The sequence below is a fragment of the Cicer arietinum genome, chromosome 5, assembly GCF_000331145.2.
Source record: "Cicer arietinum cultivar CDC Frontier isolate Library 1 chromosome 5, Cicar.CDCFrontier_v2.0, whole genome shotgun sequence".
NCBI lineage: Eukaryota > Viridiplantae > Streptophyta > Magnoliopsida > Fabales > Fabaceae > Cicer > Cicer arietinum.
This window is the reverse complement of record NC_021164.2, coordinates 55,081,228-55,098,016: the sequence shown is the minus strand read 5'-3', so window position 1 is coordinate 55,098,016 and position 16,789 is coordinate 55,081,228. Positions and strand designations below refer to the sequence as shown.

The 16,789-nt window shown below is 36.4% G+C and overlaps 1 protein-coding gene across 1 annotated transcript in view; it reads left to right on the top strand.

The window, feature by feature from the left end:
* Positions 1 to 4: 4 nt before the first annotated feature.
* LOC101494174 (proteasome activator subunit 4-like) overlaps positions 5 to 16,789 on the top strand; it is a gene marked incomplete at its 5' end in the record, with an annotated part of 30,260 nt that continues 13,475 nt past the window's right edge. Inside the window, 27 exons of the mRNA XM_004500115.4 lie at positions 5 to 90; positions 473 to 575; positions 670 to 782; positions 1,173 to 1,295; positions 1,536 to 1,637; positions 1,727 to 1,892; positions 2,400 to 2,516; positions 2,621 to 2,688; positions 2,788 to 2,889; positions 2,971 to 3,187; positions 3,549 to 3,785; positions 3,873 to 4,000; positions 4,128 to 4,245; positions 4,589 to 4,807; positions 4,897 to 5,052; positions 6,181 to 6,257; positions 6,364 to 6,569; positions 6,888 to 7,101; positions 7,207 to 7,286; positions 7,384 to 7,501; positions 7,592 to 7,762; positions 8,293 to 8,461; positions 8,547 to 8,590; positions 8,685 to 8,727; positions 8,804 to 8,955; positions 9,170 to 9,264; positions 9,406 to 10,304. Coding sequence (XP_004500172.4) covers positions 5 to 90; positions 473 to 575; positions 670 to 782; positions 1,173 to 1,295; positions 1,536 to 1,637; positions 1,727 to 1,892; positions 2,400 to 2,516; positions 2,621 to 2,688; positions 2,788 to 2,889; positions 2,971 to 3,187; positions 3,549 to 3,785; positions 3,873 to 4,000; positions 4,128 to 4,245; positions 4,589 to 4,807; positions 4,897 to 5,052; positions 6,181 to 6,257; positions 6,364 to 6,569; positions 6,888 to 7,101; positions 7,207 to 7,286; positions 7,384 to 7,501; positions 7,592 to 7,762; positions 8,293 to 8,461; positions 8,547 to 8,590; positions 8,685 to 8,727; positions 8,804 to 8,955; positions 9,170 to 9,264; positions 9,406 to 10,304 — 4,323 coding nt within the window. The remainder of the gene's footprint in view (positions 91 to 472; positions 576 to 669; positions 783 to 1,172; positions 1,296 to 1,535; positions 1,638 to 1,726; positions 1,893 to 2,399; positions 2,517 to 2,620; positions 2,689 to 2,787; positions 2,890 to 2,970; positions 3,188 to 3,548; positions 3,786 to 3,872; positions 4,001 to 4,127; positions 4,246 to 4,588; positions 4,808 to 4,896; positions 5,053 to 6,180; positions 6,258 to 6,363; positions 6,570 to 6,887; positions 7,102 to 7,206; positions 7,287 to 7,383; positions 7,502 to 7,591; positions 7,763 to 8,292; positions 8,462 to 8,546; positions 8,591 to 8,684; positions 8,728 to 8,803; positions 8,956 to 9,169; positions 9,265 to 9,405; positions 10,305 to 16,789) is intronic.

Sequence of the window (16,789 nt, the reverse complement as noted above, 5' to 3'; positions counted from 1 at the left end):
ACGCATCATCGCCGCCGTCAACTCTTCCTTCAATCACCACGATCCTGAATCCGTCTATTCAACTCTCAAATACATCTCTGTCCTTGATCTGTTAGTTCCATTTTCAACTCTCAATTTTAATTTTCACTTATCGCCTTTGTTAATCATTGTTTATGACTGTTTAGATAAGCAAATCCAAACACATTATGCTTATGACTGTTGTCAGGGTCACTTAACTGTGTTTGTAATAACATCATATCATATATTATGTATAAACAATTTTATTTGTTTCACTGTTTTGGTAGTTCTGTTATGTCATCACTAGTTTCAGTGTTTGTTATTCAGTGGGAGATTCTTATTAGTATCCACTGGCTTTTTATTGCATTCCAAATTGCATTATTAGTAGTGGACATGACATTTTTTTTGGGGTTCATCGCTGTATCTGGATGGAGTTGGTTGATGGAATGAAATCTAACTTCTTTGTGTTGTGCAGTTTCATAAAGGCAAAAAGTGACGTGTCTTTGGAAGATGTCCGCACCCTTATTCTGATGGGTCTTGAACTATTTCACATGTCCCGTAATAAGCTTTATGCCCAGGTGCTGCATTTTGTCTTGGATGAGAAGTGGAGTTTTCTTGTTTTCATATGTCTTTTCATGCTCTTAAATGAATGTGTCATTTTTTGTTTATTAGGTTAGATGGGGAAATTTATTAGTCAGACTACTCAACAAGTATAGGAAAAAGATTGCGCTGACTATTGAATGGAGGCCTCTGTATGATACACTGATTAGCACTCATTTTACTAGGTAAGTTTTATACTGTCGATGCTGCAGCTTTAATTTGTTTTAAACTTAAAGTTATTCTGTGTTGTTTATAGTTGGTTATGCCTAGCTCTGGAATTTGTGATTTCTTAGGCTTGTCAATGAAAACAAAGGAAACACAAAAGCAATCTTGATGAGTTAAAACTTGAATTAGATATTAAACACAATAGTTATCTTTGTTATAAACTTAACCTTTTCTTTTGATTTCCATGTTCTTTTCTTAATTTTAATTTTTTCATTTATCTTTAGACTGTAGTGTCTCTTGCTAAAAGCAAAATATGTAATTGAACATATATTGAACTATTTTATTCTGCGCTTCATATTAGATTCTGTACTTTTAGGCTGGTGATTCTGAGTTATATTATTGTTTTGCAGAAGTACAGGCCCAGAAGGTTGGAGAATAAGACAACGGCATTTTGAAACTATAACTTCACTTGTTCAGTCCTGCCGACGATTCTTCCCAACAGGTTCTGCCTTTGAGATATGGTCTGAGTTTAAGTGAGTGCTTTGACATTTTTTCTGCTCAATTTGAATTATCACCAGTTTTTCTTCTTATGCTTTTATTAATTTTGTACTTTCTATTGACACTGAGCTAAATGAAAGTCAATTGTCTATCTTTCCATTTAGTGTAATAATGCTGGACCTGTATTACGACTTTTACGATTTTCAACTTTCTGCTTTTGTTTTATTTATTTATTTATTAATTACTTTTCTTCGGATCAATGGATGAATTTTTAGATCTTTATTGCAAAACCCATGGCATAATTCATCCTTTGAAGGATCTGGGTTAGCCAGACTGTTTCTCCCAACAAATCGAGACAATCAGGCCTTTTATACACTGTAAGAAGCATAAATTTGTTACGAAACTTATTTTGTGTTATATCTGATTTGACTTCCTTTGGGATTAAGTTTTACAATGGAAATTGCAGTGATTGGATAACAGAGTGTATAGACTTGTGGGAATCTATACCAAATTGCCAATTCTGGAACCTCCAGTGGGCAGATGTCATAGCTCGTGTTGTAAAAAATTACCACAATGTTTACTTGGAAGGATTCTTGCCTTTGCTTTTTGCTCAATACCTAAATATGTTTGAGGTGAGCATAACAATTCTTCTGGTAATGTTAGGTCTTATGCACATTTTAATTTACAGATTAATTGAAAGTGATCAGAAGTAGATACATGCTAAATGTCTTATAGGCACTTCATTTAAAGATAATTTATTGTGCTGCTTTTTATCCTTTTTTAAATACTTCCTCCGTTCCAAATTTATAGTCGTTTTAGCAAAAGTAAAAATCTGCAAATTAAGTGTGTGTGTGTATATATTATTGATTTTTTCATTAATAGCATATATGCTATATAGTATAAGTAGATGGAGAATTACAGCTGTCCTTTAGGGATTTAAGACGAGAATATAGATAAAGTTTGTCCCCATGGCATAGCTCAAGTAATTGAGCTGAGATACCTGCAGGAGTTTGAGAAGGAGGTCCAGAAACCCTGACTACTAACAACTAATTTTTACCCAGCAATATATATCTGTGTGTGTATATATAATATAGTTTTGGATTTTTCATTCATTTCATGCTTGCACTCATGAATTGCAGGTTCCTGTTGCAAATGGAAGTGGATCATATCCATTTTCACAGAATGTCCCAAGAAACACAAGGTTATTGTTTTCCAGTAGAACTTCCACCCCTGCAAAGGCTATAGCCAAGTCAATTGTAAGAAAATATTTTATTGCTTACTTTTGTAGGATTCTAACGTTTGAGCCATGTTGCTGGTTTCGTACTTTTAGTCAAGTGATCTTCTGTAATTGCAATTGCAGGTATACTTGCTAAAACCTGGTAGTTCCGCAAAACAGCACTTTGAGAAATTGGTCAACATTTTGGAACAGTTAGTTTACTTACACATCGCTTGCAGTATTTAGCTTAATTAAGCTTGCCTTCTCTTCAATTCAATTCTTTCCTTTTTGTTACTGGCTTTTGTTCATAGATATTATCATCCCTCAAATGGCGGTCTATGGACTTACTTGCTGGAGCGGTTTTTGTTTCATTTGGTGATTCAATTTCAGAAACGTCTACTGAATGAACAGTTGTACTGATCAATTATTATTTGTCATATATTCTGTTTCTTTCCTGCATCTGTTTTATGGAATTGAAAAAGTTTGTTCTACAGGAGCATAAATAATTGTAGACCCTCTGAACAGCATCTTGGAGAATCAGAGAGGGTTTTCTTTGTCAATACAGTGCTTAAGTTAATTGATCGTGGTCAATACAGCAAGAATGAGCATCTCTCCAAGACAGTTGCTGCAGCAACTTCTATATTGTCTTATGTGGAACCCTCATTGGTCCTACCATTTGTGGCGTCGCGGTTTCAAATGGCTCTTGAGACGGTTAGTTGTGTTGTTTGAATTTTTATCATGTGGAAGTGTTGTCAAATATCTGCTTTAGCGCTATAGCATAGCGGAATTTGAACTAATCACTATTGTTTTACAATACGCTAACTAGTACAAAGTGTTGTCAAATAGCTCCTATTGCAGCGCTATAGCACTTTAGCATAGTGGAATTTGAACAAACTATTTTCTGCAATCCGCAATTGAGAACTTTGATATGTGGTGAGTGGCATGTCCAGAACATTATATTTTCTTCCTGGTAACATGTCTACTGAGGGATGGGATATTATTGTAACTCTTTAAACAGTATACTATATTATATTAATTTGTCTTTCTGACCGTATTCATTTTGCCTAGCCAGATGACTGCCACCCACCAGTTGAAAGTTGCAGTTATGTCAGTGGCATTTGTTGGGCGTTCACTATTTTATACAGCTGTATCAGCTTCCTCCATGAAACAAGTGGATGTTGGTGGTGGGGATGAAACATTCATTGATCTTTTGGGGGTTTCATTATCCAATGCATTACTTGGCATGGATGTTAACGACCCTCCAAAAACTTTAGCTACCATGCAATTAATTGGTTCCATATTTTCAAATGTGAGTTTCAACTTTTTGATATATTCTATAAACAGCTTGCTGGTACTAATATCGAGAAAGCTCAACCTCTCTACTGTGTAAATGCAGTTGGCTTTATTGGATGATAAAATTGATGACTTGTCATTTATGCCAATGATCCGCTTTTCTGAATGGCTGGATGAGTTCTTATGCCGTCTATTTTCCTTACTTCTACACTTAGAACCCAGCAGTGTTTTGTAAGTAATGGTTTCAAAGTCCCCTTTCTTGCATGTTTTTTATTTGGAAATGATGTTGTTTAAGTGGGTTTTATGTTGGCTTGTTGTTACGCATTTATAACTGGATAACTAGTTTTTGGTATATTAGAAATGAAGGTCTGCACTCATCAGCTGCGTCAGGAACTTTTCTAGTTGATGATGGTCCATTCTACTTCTGTGTTCTTGAAATTCTTCTTGGGAGGCTTTCAAAGTCACTATATAGTCAGGTAATTACACATAAAATACTTGATAGGAATTTGCAATTCCTATCTAACAAGGATATGGAAATAAAGTTTATTCGCCCATATAGTTTTATTGATAACTAAAGAAAAAAATACACAGAGGACTCTAATCCCGTCTCACTAGAGTACTCTCTAGTTTACACAATAACAAAATGAATTCCTAAAAAAAAGGCTAACTATCAGTATTTACAATGTTCCCCCTTTTTTGTAATACACCCTAGTAGTTCTATTTCTAGCAATAGGATCGTTGGATCCCTGACAATGCTTGATACATACAGCTCTTTCGAAGCCAATATGTTGTCTTACACTTCACTGACATATCAAACAGGCCTTGAAGAAAATTTCCAAGTTTGTGAGGACAAATATTCTTCCTGGTGCTATTGCAGAGGTTGGACTGCTATGTTGTGCATGTGTTCACTCGAACCCGGAAGAAGCAGTTAGTCAACTTGTTGAGCCAATATTAGTGTCTGTAATGTCCTCTTTGAAAGGAACACCAGGTACAGGATTTGGAGGAAGTGGGATTTTTGATGCTTCTGCTTCAACAAAGGTACCTGATTTTGGTTAGTTGTAATTGTGATACTCTTTCGCTGAATGTTCCTCTGGATTCTCTGGAAAGCTGAGACTTCTCTATTTCAGGTTAGGTCCACAATTTCACCTGCTCTTGAGGCTGCAATTGACTATCAACTAAAGATATTATCAGTTGGCATCACATATGGAGGTCCAGCACTCCTCCGCTACAGGGATCAATTGAAAGAAGTTATCTTCTTGGCTTTTGACTCACCATCTTGGAAGGTCTTATTCTTCCCCATGCACTTGATCTGTTTCTTCAAATAAAATGATATATTCTTGTTAGAATATTATTATAAAATATCTTATAATATTTGACAATATAATATAATAAAGTATCTCAAGTTATCTCTTACGATTAGTTTTCATATTACTTATTATTGTTATGATTAGTTTTCTAATTTCTATTTTGTTAAGATTGAGCTTATGTATCCCTAAAAATAAATGTTAGTGTTTAGCCTTTTGTATGAAGTCAATATCGATCATATTTCATTGTAGTTGTATTATATTTCTTATTATTTCTCCTCTTTTCATCTAAAATTCAGTAAATTCAACATCATTTCTAGTAGTGTTGTAATGTTTCCGCCATGGCGTTATAGCATGGCGTATTTTGTGCCAGCCTTGACACAGGCTGCGGCACCTACTATATCCACCATACTTCTGCCATAAGCCCCAATGCCATGTTCATATTGGTGGATTTTTGGTAGACTGTCATAATCCACCATTAATAACACTGGTATCTAAAGCCTGGTTTGATTCTCTTTGATCTATCTTGCTATTATTCCGCTTCCGAGTTCCCAAAAAGGTTGGAAATATAATTATAGTTTCCGACGTGTTTCGATTCTCCGTCATTGTCGCTTGCTGCCACCTGCTGTTATTGGACGCTTTTTTCTGCGAGTTTTCTGTTGTTACCACTTCCGTTGTGTGTAGAATCTCTTGATATACGCAGTCCCAAAATTTTCAACCCCAGAAACGGTCCCATGTGCCCTGATGTGCCTCCACCGTCTGTTGTGTTAGAATATTATAAAATATATTTTTATATTATATTAGAGTATATCAAATTATCTCTTAAGATTAGTTTTCATATAGCTTATTGTCATGCTTTGTTTCCTAATTTCCCTATTTAGTTAAGATTGAGTATATTATCCGTAAATAGGAACTAGTGTTTATCCTTTTGTATCAAGTCAATATCAAGTATATTTCCCTAGACTTATATTTCTTATTATTTCTTTCTTTTTTTATTTCTAAAATCCCATAACTTTAAACAATTCTCTTTCTAATAAACATGAATTTGGTGCTGAGTTGTAGACCAATGGTTCTATGTCTTTATTTGATTGTTACTTTCAATGACAGATTAATGGTGCTGCTGATCGTCTTCTTTGGTCCCTTCTTGGAAGTCAGATTCATTATTATCCAATAGACCAATATAAGTACGTAAAAGAAGGGTTCATTCATTTGGCTATGTTTATTTAGTATTTTCCCCTTGATTTTGTAGCTGTATATCTTGGGTGACATAAACACATTCTGGTTTTCTAGGTGTGTTCTCAGTCACCCTGATGCTGTTGCTCTAGAAGAGTGGATTAGCACGAAATATTTTTCCATTGATGAAAGGTTGACCCCAAAGTGGCATATTCCTTCTGATGAAGAAATTCATTTTGCAAATGATCTTTTAGATGTTCACTTTAAGTCTGCTTTGGATGATCTGTTGAAAATATGCCAAACTAAAATTCATGCTGATCAAGGTATAACAGATAAGCATTTCGTAGTTAATTAGTTTTCCTGTCATCATTAGCAAGGTTTATTTTTGACAACGAAGATTAGTATTAATTAATAATTATGAATATCTCTTGAAATTATCTATGTTTTGTATTTTTTTTTTCTGGTAAGTTCTATGTTTTGTATGTTGATACTGATTATTCTGATTTCTTGGAGTTTTCCTATTTTTCTGATATAATAATTTGTTTATCATAAGACATATTTGGATGATAGGGTTCCCCGAAGATCCAAAACATACATTTCTAACTGGTACACTATTATATTGAATGTAATTTTCCATGCAGGAGATGAGAAAGAGCACTTGAAAGTGACTCTTTTACGTGTTAAATCATCACTGCAAGGACTTCTCTCTTGCTTGCCAGATTTTGTCCCAACCTCTAGGAATGGAATGGTTGAAGATCCAAACCATACATTTCTAATTGCTGGGGCAACAGGCTGTACTGTTGGAACTACTGCTCTGAGAGAAAAAGCTGCTGAGATTGTACATACAGCCTGCAAGTAAGGGTCACATTTACTGCTACTTTGGACATCATTCCTTTAACTTATGTGCAAGTGGTTTTCTTTTCCATAAATCCTGTAATCCCATTAATCTCTGTTTAACAGATATGTCCTCGAGAAAAAATCCGATGACAGCATCCTGTTGATACTCATTATTCATATTATTGACACTTTGGGAAATTATGGTATTCAGCTCTCCATCGAAACAAGTTTTGGCATATTACTCCAAATTCTGTTTGTGTATGCACATTTTAACTAAATCTGTTCCCTTTTCGTACACAGGAAGTTTGGAATATGATGAGTGGTCTAGTCACAGGCCGTCTTGGAAGTTGGAATCTGCTGCCCTAATAGAACCCCCAATTAATTTTATTGTGTCATCTCATTCTAAAGGAAAGAAAAGGTACTAATAGTTTGACTGCTCTTCAATCTTAAACGCAAGAACAGTGTGCAAAGAACTTTTTGATAAGACTGAGTGTTTTTGCCATATCAGACCTAGGTGGGCTCTTATTGACAAGGCATTCATGCACAATACCTGGAGGTCTTCACAAGCATCCTATCATCTTTATCGTGCATGTGGGAATTACGGTCCATCTGAACACGTGACTATTTTGATGGATGATTTATTGAGTCTCTCTTTGTATAGCTATGAAACTGTCTGCCTGTAAGTGATTGAGAAATTCATAGCTAACAATTTTGATTGTTATAGTCCAATAATAGACGCCTCATATTTTAATATTTAGGTAGAACTGCTTACATTGCCTGTTAAGTCAACCACCAATTTTTTAAGTAAAATGAAACCAATATATTTTGAAAGTTGGGAGCCCCACCAGTCAGAATCGTCATACGGTGATTGTTCTTATCATATCTATTCCTCATCATGTTTATTTCCTTCTCCAGTGAAACTTATGTTCTTCCAAAAAAGAAAGAATAATAACTCATATTATTGTTTCAATGTGAGCAATGGCATCATGCATGATGCATCAATGTAAATTTCAAACTGTGTTTGCTTCTTTGAGGTTTCACGTGTTATTGAAGTTAAGTTAAATATATATTAAATGGTCTATAAATGGTTTATCTTGATTATCTTTCCGTTTGGATATCAGCTAATGTCTCATCCAATAATTAAATATGCTTTAGTGAATACAACAACTGTGCTGTTTTATGCCCGATTAAAACTCTTTTATGATCCAGGCTTGCAGGGAAAGCTTTAGTGAAGCTGATCAAGAGATGGCCATCTATGATTTCTAAATGTGTCATCACTCTTACCAATAACTTGCAGGACCCCAATGCCAAGGAGTATGCAGTCATGGGTTCTTGTTCAGTCCTTGGCTCACAAACAGTTCTCAAGCATTTGACAACGGTGATCATCAAGGATGACGTTCTTAAATATTTTTTTATGGGCAGTTAATATTTTTATTTCTCTTACCCGTTTTCTTTAATTCTAGGATCAAAAGTCATTCTCTTCATTTATCTTGTCAATTCTTTCAAGGTAATTTCATTTTCTTTGTTTAGCCTTTTAGATAAAAATCGCTGTACCTTGTGTAACATCAGAGAATAATACTTTCCTTGTTTCTTCTTTGAAGTTCTCATCACGAATCCTTGAAATCTCAGAAAGCGATTAATGCGGTAAGCTTCCCTTCATCAGATTATTGCAATTTTATTATGTGTTTTTTATTGTTTAACATTTCCATGCTTCCAACAGCTTTTCGTGATGTACACCATCCAATTTTCTGGAGTATCTAGAAGCTTTTTCAGGATATCAGACAAAGACAATCATACTAGTGGACTGGGTTTTTCTGATTTGGTTTCTCAGATTGGTTCCATGAGTTTTGGTTCTACTGGCTTGCATTGGCGGTAAATGTTGATTCATTTGGTTAGAAAATTGTTTGACTTTCATGATTAATGAGTTGCTCTTCTGTATATTTGTTTTCTGCCTCTCAGCTGCTTCCTTTTCATCTATTTCAGTTTTTACATGCTGCCTCACAATTTGTTAACTAGTTTCAGCTTTCTGTTGAGACTTGTGATTCTTGCACATCTAAAATGTTGACCTTAAATTTGTATTTTTCAGGTATAATTTGATGGCTAACAGAGCTCTGCTCCTACTGGCTTTGGCATCTCGGAACCATCCAAATTCATCATCTAAAATCCTGAGCGAAGCTGCTGGTTTGTATAGCTTTTTGTTTGCTTCTGGATCTTTTGTTTTTTGTTTTATTTGTTTGGGTTGCCTTTTGCACATTCGAAGTCAGTATTACTGCACTTTTTTTATGCATTTTCTTTATGCTATTCATGTTGTTTCTAATTTAGGACACTTCTTGAAGAATTTAAAAAGTCAACTTCCTCAGACAAGGATACTTGCTATTTCGGCTTTGAATACATTGTTAAAGGAATCACCTTATAAGCTGTCTCCTGGTGAGAAGTCTGACGTACTTGAGGATTTGAAGGGCCATGTGAAGTCGTCCCTTGAAGGAACTTTAACCCAAACTTTTCAGGAAGATGGTTTCTTCAATGATACACTCACTAGTCTTTCTCATGTTCATATAATAACTGATAACGAAACTGCTTCAAGAGGAAATCACGGAGATTCCAGTATCCAAAGCCTAGCAGACAAATCCATAACCCGTTTTTATTTTGAATTTTCGGCTTCATGGCCACGTACACCAAGTTGGATATCCTTTTTAGGAAGTGATACATTCTACTCAAGTTTTGCTCGTACTTTCAAGCGGCTAGTACAAGAATGTGGCATGCCTGTAGTGTTGGCTCTGAAAGGTGCAGTAGATGAGTTTACAGTTGCCAAGGAGAGGTCTAAACAATGTGTAGCTGCGGAAGCACTGGCAGGTGTGTTACATTCTGATATCGACGGCCTATCAGAAGCATGGGAAAGCTGGCTGATGCTCCAGTTGAAGAATATAATTTTAGCACAATCTGTTGAATCAGTTCCTGAGTGGTCCTCTTGCATAAGATATGCAGTTACTGGTAAAGGAAAGTATGGAACAAGAGTTCCTCTTTTGAGACAGAAAATTTTGGATTCCTTGATGACTCCTTTACCTCCAACAGTAGCTACCACTGTAACAGCCAAGCGATATGCTTTTCTGGCTGCTGCACTTATAGAAATATCCCCACAGAAAATGCCAGTGGGTGAAATACAGCTCCATGATACACTTCTGAAGGAAGTTCTTGGTAACATGTGCCACTCGTCAGCCCAAGTAAGTATTCCCTCTGATTCTATTTATTTAATCAGTCATGTATTTAAACTCTCCTTCTGTGACTTTATGTATTATATTCCACCCTCCCCGTTGCCAGCCAATTTGATTATAGTTCAAATTTCTAATGACTTAAATAGGCTTGTCTAAAATATACACCGTCACATTTTGATGTTCAGTTTTTTGAAATTCAGTCTTTTATACTGCTTGTTAATAATCTCGTCCATGTCAATCTTGACGAGTGAAAGACTAGCTTCAAGAATAAATAAATTTGCAACATCTAATCAGAAGACTTACATTGTCAACTGAATCCTTGGCCTCCATATTTGGTTCAAAGTAGTTCAAATGTCAAGTGATAAATATCTACCATCAGCTGTTGAGAGCTCGTTCACACTAATTTGTCATGCTATGTTTGAGCTTATATGGTATGACAGGCAGGATTGGCTGAAACAGTTTCAAGATATTAATTTGGTTTAGCTGATCTATTTTGCCATTAGTTAACTGTTTACATTCTTAAGATGGATCTCTGTTCAGTGTTTGTTCTAGGGTGTAACACCCTGTTTTTCAAAGCGAGGGTATATTTTTTTTTTTCAAAAGAATTTAAAATAAAGCAGAGAAATAAATAAAGAAATGTCTTTGGATAAATAATTGAGTCATTATAATTTACAAGCAGCGGAAAAGTTACTCCAATTATAAATCCAAATCATTTACCCAACAACAAATGGTACATGTAACCCATCGAAAATAACATGTCAAGCTGACAATATTAGTATAGGTACAGTCTTCCATTTTAAAATAAATGCAATACAAAAGAAAGACATCTGATCCCTCTATGTCAACCTAATCTGATCATTTTACAACACAACTAAACACCCGGAGTGATCTCCACGCGCCCCGTGAGATTCTCCTAACGTAGCTGCAGTCAAGCGTTCCCATCTCCATTCCCGTCCGTAGGGTACGAATCGGTAGGATCGTCTTGACTCTCATCTGAGGGCAAAGCCCAGATTTCCACAATAATTGTAAAGGTCACCAACCGAAAATAACAATTAACACATAACATTTAAGTTTTAAATGCTAAAAATAACTTTTCAGCTAAGCATGCACCTTATCAGGATTTTCAATATGCGAAAAGTTCATACAATGCTTTGCCAATTAAAAATGAAAGTAAAATGAAGTTCTCAATCCCCTAGTTATAACATAACAAATCAAGACATGGATAGTTTCATGAGCAAACAATCATACAACTAAAACTGAGGATTTTCACTGAGCCAATCGATTAGGCAATCGATTGGGGTGAAGGATTTTGATGAAACAGAATCCTGGGCTGAAATCAATCGATTGGGAAATCGATTGAGTGAGTACTGAGCCCCTGACTTAATACCAATCGATTTCCAAATCGATTTCCTGAAGGTTTTTAGTGAAATTTTGAACTCTGGCTTGATTCAATCGATTGGGCAATCGATTGACAGGATAGCTGAGCCCCTGACTTAAGGGCCAATCGATTTCCAAATCGATTTGGTCGAATATGGATGAGTCCCTGACTTAGGCCCAATCGATTGGGCAATCGATTTCGTAAATGATTTTCGAAAACTGATTACAAAATCGATTGGCTAATCGATTTTGTCCATTTGGCCAAGTCCCTGTTTACTATCCAATCGATTGGGAAATCGATTTACCTGTGTATTCTTTCAAAAATTCATAAACTAACTCAATCACATTCATGCATAATCCCAATTCTTAACACTTAACACTGATAACACAATTACTACGACATCATGGATTTCGAAATGGTATTGCAATCAAACATGTTATCACCAAATTCCAAAACATAACACTTAGCATTTATAACACATTACTACACAAACAAAATGAACCAACAGTTCACAAATCAACAGGGTGTAGTCTCTCGCGGACAAACACAATTCCCTCAGGAACGTAAGTCGTAAACGTACTACCTATCACGGGTCCGTACCGTTTACCGAGGTGCCACCTATCCCGGGTCAGCACAACTTACCAAAACATACACGAGTAAACGAGACATTAAGAGATTCCCCATTCTTAATTCTCATCTAACTTAAACCAGGGCGTAGTCTCTCACGGACAAACCCCTGCGCAGTCTCTCACGGACAAACGCAATTCCCGCAGGAACGTAAGTCGTAAACGTACTACCTATCACGGGTCCGTACTGTTTACCGAGGTGCCACCTATCCCGGGTCAGCACAACTTACCAAACACAATTCCCTCAGGAACGTAAGTCGTAAACGTACTACCTATCACGGGTCCGTACTGTTTACCGAGGTGCCACCCATCCCGGGTCAGCACGACTTACCAAACGTAAATCGTAAACGTACTGCCTATCACGGGCCCGTACTGTTTACCAAGGTGCCACCTATCCCGGGTCAGCACGATTTACCGAAACACACATAAAAAAGCGAGACATTAAGAGATTCCCCATTCTTAATTCTCATTTAACTTAACGATTTTCAAGACAAAACATTCAGTAAATAAGTCATTAAGAGATTCCCCATTCTTAATACTCATTTACTGAAACGATTTTCAAAAACGAACATTAAGTAACCGAGACATTAAGAGATTCCCCATTCTCAACGCCCAGTTAACTTAAACAATTTTCCAAACAAAATAATAAGTAACCGAGACATTAAGAGATTCCCCATTCTTAACGCCCAGTTAACTTAAACAATTTTCCAAACAAAATAATAAGTAACCGAGACATTAAGAGATTCCCCATTCTTAACGCCCAGTTAACTTAAACGGTTTTCAAAACAAAATGTTAAGTAACCGAGACATTAAGAGATTCCCCCTCCTTAACGTCCAGTTAACTTAAACGGTTTTCAAAACAAAATATTAAGTAACCGAGACATTAAGAGATTCCCCATTCTTAACGCCCAGTTAACTTAAACGATTTTTCTTTAAAACAAAATATTAAGTAACCGAGACATTAAGAGATTCCCCCTCCTTAACGTCCAGTTAACTTAAACGGTTTTCAAAACAAAATATTAAGTAACCGAGACATTAAGAGATTCCCCATTCTTAACGCCCAGTTAACTTAAACGATTTTTCTTTAAAACAAAATATTAAGTAACCGAGACATTAAGAGATTCCCCATTCTTAACGCCCAGTTAACTTAAACGATTTTTCTTTAAAACAAAATATTAAGTAACCGAGACATTAAGAGATTCCCCATTCTTAACGCCCAGTTAACTTAAACGATTTTTCACAAACAAACGCACATTAAGTAAACGAGACATTAAGAGATTCCCCATTCTTAACGCCCAGTTAACTTAAACGATTTTTCACAAACAAACGCACATTAAGTAAACGAGACATTAAGAGATTCCCCATTCTTAACGCCCAGTTAACTTAAACGATTTTTCACAAACAAACGCACATTAAGTAAACGAGACATTAAGAGATTCCCCATTCTTAATACTCATTTAACTTAATGGTTTTCAAATTTCACACAACACAAACTCAACAAATTCTCACATCAAAACATATCAATTCATTTATTCACAAATCCAACCATACACATATCAAATTTCATCAATATCAATTAAGAGCATGTCAAAAACAACGAACACAAATCGACACAATCCACTACTCAAAACACACAAGTTTCATTTACCCAAAATCTTACACAATGACTTCAAATTCATTTACCACGAACCATTCATCAATATAAACAAAACCTAACTCTAAGGTTTTACCCATAACGCATTAGTTTCGTTTTTCCCCAAATCGATACATTAAACCCTAACAAATTCCTTCCCACACAACCACAGATAAGTCCCTAATGCAAACTAGAAGTTTGGAAGGAGCCCTTACCTCAACGTTAGCTTTAACGCGCGTTTCCGGTACCGCGAGTAATTCCGGTAAATTTTCCGCTCGCAACGCCGCTTCCAAATTAGTTCACTAGCACCGTAGCGTGGTGGTGAGCAACTTTCCCTTCTGTCTCTTCGAGAAATGAGGTTCGGATCTAGAAGAAACGGAGGGGTTTGTGTTTGGATCTCAAAAACCGTTTTTCTTCGTTTTCGAATCAAAGAGGAAGAGTGGAGTTGCGAAAACCTTGATCTAACTCTCACCCAACCTTGGGTCACTAGCTTTGAAGAAAAGGAAGCAACGAAAACGAAAAATGGAGAAGGATGGAATTTTGGGTTTTGCTCGCGTGAGGTTCAGAGGAAGGAGATGGAAATTTGAAATTTCCTTCCTTTCTTTTTCTTTCCTTTGTTTTTCCTTTCTTCCTTTTTCCTTCCTTCCTTTATATACTATTTTCTTTTCCTTTTCCTTCCTTCTAGTTTTCCTTTCTTTTTCCCTCCAAACAAACATATATAAATATAATAAATATAACTTAACAAATATCTCAAAATCTAGATATTTATTAAATTACCGTTTCACCCGAAACGCCTTAAATTCTCCGTAAAGGATTTTCCGCAGTTAAATTCAATTTATTTATCGACGAGAAATTCTAATTGGCATCGAAATATCTTTTCGATTATAAAACTCCAAAATATTATTAACCTTGGCTTAAAAGCCTCCGAGCCAAAATCCAAAATACACCAAAAATACATAAACGGTACTTTAAAATTATGGGTCTTACATTACTCCCCCCCTAAAATTAGTTTCGTCCTCGAAACTATGCATCGATAAATAACTCTGGGTGTTGTTCCCTCATCTTGCTCTCCAGTTCCCAAGTCGCATCTCCAGTAATTGGGTTCCAGATCACCTTGACCAACGAAACATCCTTGGTCCTCAACCGCTTAATCTTCCTGTCATCAATTCTCACGGGTGGTACTTCGAACGACACCGACTAGGTCCTCCTGAGTTAAAATTCCCTCCTCGGCTAGCTCTCTTATTCTTCATATCCTCAACTTCTCTACATTTTTCCACAAGAACCTGGAAACGTTGAATTCCCTAGGGTAAGACAAAATCTTGAATCTCATAATTTAGTCCGTCTTGGAAACGATGACACAAGAATGGCTCGTCAATCTCTTCACGGAAAAATCTGAAATGCCTTGATAGTGATTCAAACTTAGCAGCATATTCGCCCACGGTCATGTTCCCCTGATGTAGTTTCAGGAAATCATCACCCAGTCTAGTCCTGGTACTCATCGGGAAGTATTTGTCGAAAAACTTCCCTTTGAAAGATTCCCAGTTCACCTCCTCGTGAGCTGATCTCATCAACAACCTTGTACTCCTCCACCAGTACTCAGCATCTCCTAGTAGCATATAAGTGGCATAGTTGACCCTCACTCCCGCCTGACAGTTAATCATTTCGAAGATCTTCTCCACTTCTTGGATCCATTGATTTGCTTTCTCTGAATTCTCAGTCCCCTCAAACTTGGGAGGATTGTAACGACGAAAGTCTTTTAATCCTCTTGACTCTGCAGCACGGATCTCTCTTCCCCTCTTTTCGAGATCGCGTTGAGTCTTGGCAGCAGTCTGTGCAGCAACCGAAGCAGCCATGTTATTCATAGCCTCCGCCATTCGATCATTCCTACTGGCATTGGTTCTCGGAACGTCATTCCTCCTTGGCAGCATGGTTTCCCTATAAAACCATCATCAAGTAGAGTCTTAACACTACTTCAATAAGTCTAAGAATAATTTCCGACCACAACCGCACATAATAATTATTATGAACTTAACAACTCAAACCACCTAAACCGACACATGATCAGATAACAACTCTCAACCTATAGGTTGACCTACAATCTATAACCAAGGTTCCACAGCCCCCAAAGAAAACCAAACCAAAGCTCTGATACCACAATGTAACACCCCGTTTTTCAAAGCGAGGGTATATTTTTTTTTCAAAAGAAATTAAAATAAAACAAAGTAAAACAAATGAGGAAATGCCTTTGGATAAATAATTGAGTCATTATAATTTACAAGCAGCGGAAAAGTTTCTCCAATTATAAATCCAAAACATTTACACAATATAGGTACAGTCTTCCATTTTAAAATAAATGCAATACAAAAGAAAGACATCTGATCCCTCTATGTCAACCTAATCTGATCATTTTACAACACAACTAAACACCCGGAGTGATCTCCACGCGCCTCGTGAGATTCTCCTAACGTAGCTGCAGTCAAGCGTTCCTAAACACCCTGACTGATCTCCACGCGCCCCGTGAGATCCTCCTAACGTAGCTACAGTCAAGTGTTCCCATCTCCATTTCCGTCCGTAGGGTACGAACCGGTAAGATCGTCCTGACTCTCATCTGAGGGCAAATCCCAGATTTCCACAATAATTGTAAAGGTCACCAACCGAAAATAACAGTTAACACATAACATTTAAGTTTTAAATGCTAAAAATAACTTTTCAGCTAAGCATGCACCTTATCAGGATTTTCAATATGCGAAAAGTTCATACAATGCTTTGCCAATTAAAAATGAAAGTAAAATGAAGTTCTCAATCCCCTAATTATAACATAACAAATCAAGACATGGATAAGTTAATGAGTAATCAA